This window comes from Pituophis catenifer, unplaced genomic scaffold (genome assembly GCF_029215685.1).
Source record: "Pituophis catenifer annectens isolate HBS135680 unplaced genomic scaffold, rPitCat1.0.hap2 SCAF_1, whole genome shotgun sequence".
NCBI lineage: Eukaryota > Metazoa > Chordata > Lepidosauria > Squamata > Colubridae > Pituophis > Pituophis catenifer.
In genome coordinates, this window is record NW_027256881.1 from 348,092,376 (window position 1) to 348,096,927 (window position 4,552).

Sequence of the window (4,552 nt, forward strand, 5' to 3'; positions counted from 1 at the left end):
CAAATTCATTTGAAATGCCTTTATGCATTCTGCATAACTTATCCGGTGTTAAATGCCAGCGATACATGATCTTATAAAATTTTTCTTTTTAATTACAGTTTAGTGTAAATTTTAAACCTTTCAATTACATATTTTCCCATTGTTCAACCATCAAATTATATCCAAAATTCCTTACCCAGAGAATCATACAATGTTTTATATGGTCACTTTCCAAATTCAAGTTCAATAACATTTTATAAATCAAACCCACAACTCTTTTTTTTAATTTAAATTATTCTTTCAGTTCTTGATATGTAAACCAATGGCAAACATAACCTTCTAATTCAAGTTCTTCCCTCAACTTTAATGTATCTTCACCAGAATTGAAAGATAATATTTTACCATACGTCCAGCAGTCTTCCTTCCACCATTTATTTTCTTAAAAAAGCTTCTTGTGGGGACACCCAAAGAGGCAACTTCGTATAGAACCTTGTTTTATATATATTCCAAACTCTTAGTATGGCATGTCTAGCAAAGTGATTACTAAAATCAACATTCTATGCCGCCCAGAGTCCCTTGGGAGTGGGGCGGAATAGAAATGCGGCAAAATAAATAAATGAATAAATCAACATTAACTTTAACTTTATCCTACCATAAACAACCGTGACATCCAAACCTTAATTCTTGGCCCTCTAATTCAAGTAGCCTCTTAATCTGGAGGTTCATCAAGTCTTTTAATCAGGCCAGACAACATGCCTCAAAATACAATTTCAGATCTGGTAAACCCAGCCCCCACTTTTTCCTAAGCATCTTGCAATAGTTTGTATCTAATTCTTGGTTTTTTCCTGTTCTATATAAACTTAGAAATATCTGAAATAATAAACACATCTTTAATAACAAGGGCTTTGGAACTCACTAAGGACACTTTGAAAACACAAAAAAGAAAAAACTGACCACCGGAATATTGTAAGCAGTTGCAGAACTTCATAAGGATATTCTTTTATGGACAAATTCCTCCTTATTGTCATCATTTATTAGAAATCTTATCACATTCTAAATATGCCTCAAAGATGAATATAAATGAGGCCAATCCTTGCATTAGTTAGACATTTTTGTTTCTTACTATATTTTCTCTACAATTCAGGTCGGGCCTCAGCAGAATAATGTAGCATTTGGGAAAAAAGATACAAGCCAAGAGAGCAGCTCCAGAGGCCAAAATGGAGAAGATCTCCACAGCCACCATGGACTTGCCTTTGGTGCTCAGGTAGGTAGGGAGGAAGGAGATCCAAACACTACAAAAGACCAGCATGCTAAAAGTAATGAACTTGGCTTCATTAAAACTATCAGGCAATTTCCTAGCTAGAAATGCCACTGTGAAACTGACAAAGGCCAAAAATCCTAGGTAAGAGAGGACACCATAAAACATTACAGCTGAGCCTTGCTTACATTCCAAGATGATCTCTCCAAACAAGGAGTGGAAATCCAGGTTAAGATACGGAGGAGAGGTTACCAGCCAGGTGGCACAAAGGACTGCTTGGATCAGGGGACAGGCTATGACAATGGAGTTGGTCAGTGGTTTTCCTAAAAGTTTCCTTGTCTTGTTCCCTGGTTTGGTAGCCATGAAGGCCAGAACCACCATGACAGTTTTTGCCAACACAGAGGAAACTGCAAGGGCAAAGAGAATGGCAAAGGCAGATTGTTGTAAGAGACAGGTGACCTTCCCTGGTTGACCAATGAAGAGGAAGGAACAGAGGAAGCAGAGCAGGAGGGAGACCAGGAGAATGTAAGTGAGATCTCGGTTGTTGGCCTTGACAATCGGTGTGTCATGATGTTTATAGAAAACCACCAGGACTGCAGAAGTGATCACAGAGAGGAAAAAAGCAAGAAAAACTAAAATGTATCCCAGGGTGTCTTGATAGGCAAGGAAGTGGATCTTCTTGGCAATGCAATGGTCCTTGTCCGTGTTGGGATATTGGTCATCTGGGCACGGTTCACAGCAAGCTGCATCTGAAATCAAAAGTCTTTGTCTAAGGATTTCTTGAGCAATTATCATACACATTTTCCCTCCTGCAAAAGTGATATGTGTGTTGCCTTCCTGCTATTGACCTTCCTACAAAGGGAGTAATGAAACAATCATCTATGCTATTTATGGGGCATCAAAAAGAGCAAATCATCCTTCATTTATGATGATCCTGGGGACATATTAACCAGAGACAAGGATTTATTCAGTTCCAGCTGTCTATTCACTGTGCACTTCCATGAGTAATGTGGCTTTCAGTCTGAGATTCCTGCTTGATTTTTTCCACCATTTTATAATTGAACACAAAGAAGAACGGCAGATCCGTTATCCAGAAATGTTGCTGTTTTGTTTTGAGTACATTATTCCTGCCTTAACATCTCTACTTTGTACTTCAAATCTGTTCATTCCTGACTTCCAGTTGTACTTCCGGTGCCTTCAGAAGCCTGATCCACGAGCTTCGTGGTCACCTCCGACCTCTCTTTATTGGAGGGGTCAAATCGGGACCATAGCCACCCTGGAGGGGTGGTGAAGCAACGGGGGACAGCCTAGCACAGTGGTTCTCAACCTGGGGGTGGAATGGCCATTTCACAGGAGTCGCCAAAGCCCTCTCTTGCCCCCCCCCATGCCTTCACTCATCCTCACCCTCTGCCGGATCGCCGTTCACTGTTCACTTACCCCGCCCACTCCCAATCTATTGCTGCCTCCTGAGTCCCAGCTGATGGCTAGAGGGAAAAAAACTCTTTAAATTCTTGCTGCAGGGCTTCAAAGGGCCGCCCTACACCTGATCAGTGTTAAAAGAAAACAAATGAGTAGACCAGTGCTTGCAAAAATAGAAAAAAATACCCCTTTCAGCTGCAGCATAGGTTAATTACCACAAGTTGATTAGATCGGCCTCCCGACTCTCAGCTGATTTGCTCTCAGCTGTTTTGCACAGAGGTCTGTTCTCTGTTGCTAGCTGCAAAGAGAGCTGGAGCAGATTTTTTTTTCCCCTAGCTATGCTGATAAAGTGAAACTGAAGGTAAAGCAGGGTCTTTCCTGCAACATGACAAAATGAGGCAGAGACAGATTTCTTTTTCTTTTTCTTCACCAAAAAAGATAGGTGCAAAACTGCAAACAATGGGAAATTTAGGGCAAAAGAGGAGATTCAAGATTTTAAAACACAAAAGAAAAAAAGCTCTATTTAACTAGGGAATAGTAGTAATTGAAATACTATTAATTGTATATTGTATTGAAAGCAGAAATGGTTAAGTTGTGGTTTGGAGGAATATATGGGGGAAATTATTTGGTTTATTATTATTGGTAAATATAATTAATTGATTTCTAAGAAATTGAATTGCATGGAAATAATTGGAATATTCATGTTCATATTGATTAATATACAAAAAGACAGTTATATAACGAATTGATTTATATTAAAATGTTGAATTTGTATTAAACAACTGTATTACATAATTACATAATTAACCAATGTGAGGATGGATATAAAAATAGATGACAATGCGAAGGGGTATAATATAGAATAGAAGGGAAAAATTGAATTTGATTAAGATTAGAGATGAGGATGAAGGGTAATATTGGTTTTTTTAAAAAAATAGATGAGGAATAAATATGGCAAAAAGGAAATATAGAAATTGTAAATTTAATTGAAATGACTAAACACTGTTTAAATTTGTGAACCGGTCAAATACTCTGTTCAAAGAAAATACATTGTATGTTTGTATATGTGTTTCTAATTATTGCTATTTATTCATATTTGTTCTCTTTTATTCTTTAAAGTTTAACAATTCATTCTTTATCTTAATATCTTTATATTTGTTAGGGGTTGGTTTTCTTCCATTTCATCTTTTTTATTGTACAGCAATCTTTCTCCTCAAACCTACCACCTCTCCCTTTTCTTTCCTTCTTACTTTCTCTTCCCCCCTCTTCTTCTCTCCCTACTTCCTCTTCCTTTCTCCTTCTCCTCCTCTCTTCCTCCCTCTCTTACCCTCACTCCTACTCTAATTTCTCTTCCCTTCCTTCATCCCTCTCTATTGCTGTATCCTTTTATGCACATGGACTACTCAGAGGGCTGAAAAAGTTATTTTTGATTGGTCCTCGCACTTTTGACCAGTTCTCGAATTTACGACTGTCCTCACATTTTACGTTTTTTGCCCTATCTTATCATCATGGTGAAGAGAAGCAGTTGTGAAATGAGTGACATGGCTGTTAAGAATGCTACACAGGCATAAATGTGAGGATGGTCATAAGCGTGAGGACCAGTCAAAAGTACGAGGACCTGTCAGAAATGACTTTTTTCAGCCCTCTGAGTAGTCCCTATACACATAGCCATGGCCACCCAGTCACATGACCAGCTAGCCCACCCATCCAGTCACATGACCCCCCCCAAGCCACGCTCACAAAATAAGCCACGCCCACAGAACCGGTAGTAAAAAAAATTAGAACCCACCCCTGGTTGGGGGTCACCACAACATGAGGAACTGTATTAAAGGGTCGCGGCATTAGAAAGGTTGAGAACCACTGGCCTAGCAGGTAGAGGGGAGTCGCGTCTCCCTT

The 4,552-nt window shown here is 39.1% G+C and overlaps 1 protein-coding gene across 1 annotated transcript; it reads right to left on the reverse strand.

Annotated features, from left to right (window-relative positions):
* Nucleotides 1-1,081: 1,081 nt before the first annotated feature.
* On the reverse strand, nt 1,082-2,038 carry LOC139312522 (vomeronasal type-2 receptor 26-like). The gene has a single exon (XM_070937388.1). The coding sequence runs from the start codon at nt 2,036-2,038 to the stop codon at nt 1,082-1,084; it is 957 nt and encodes a 318-aa protein (XP_070793489.1).
* Between the last annotated feature and the right edge of the window lie 2,514 nt (nt 2,039-4,552).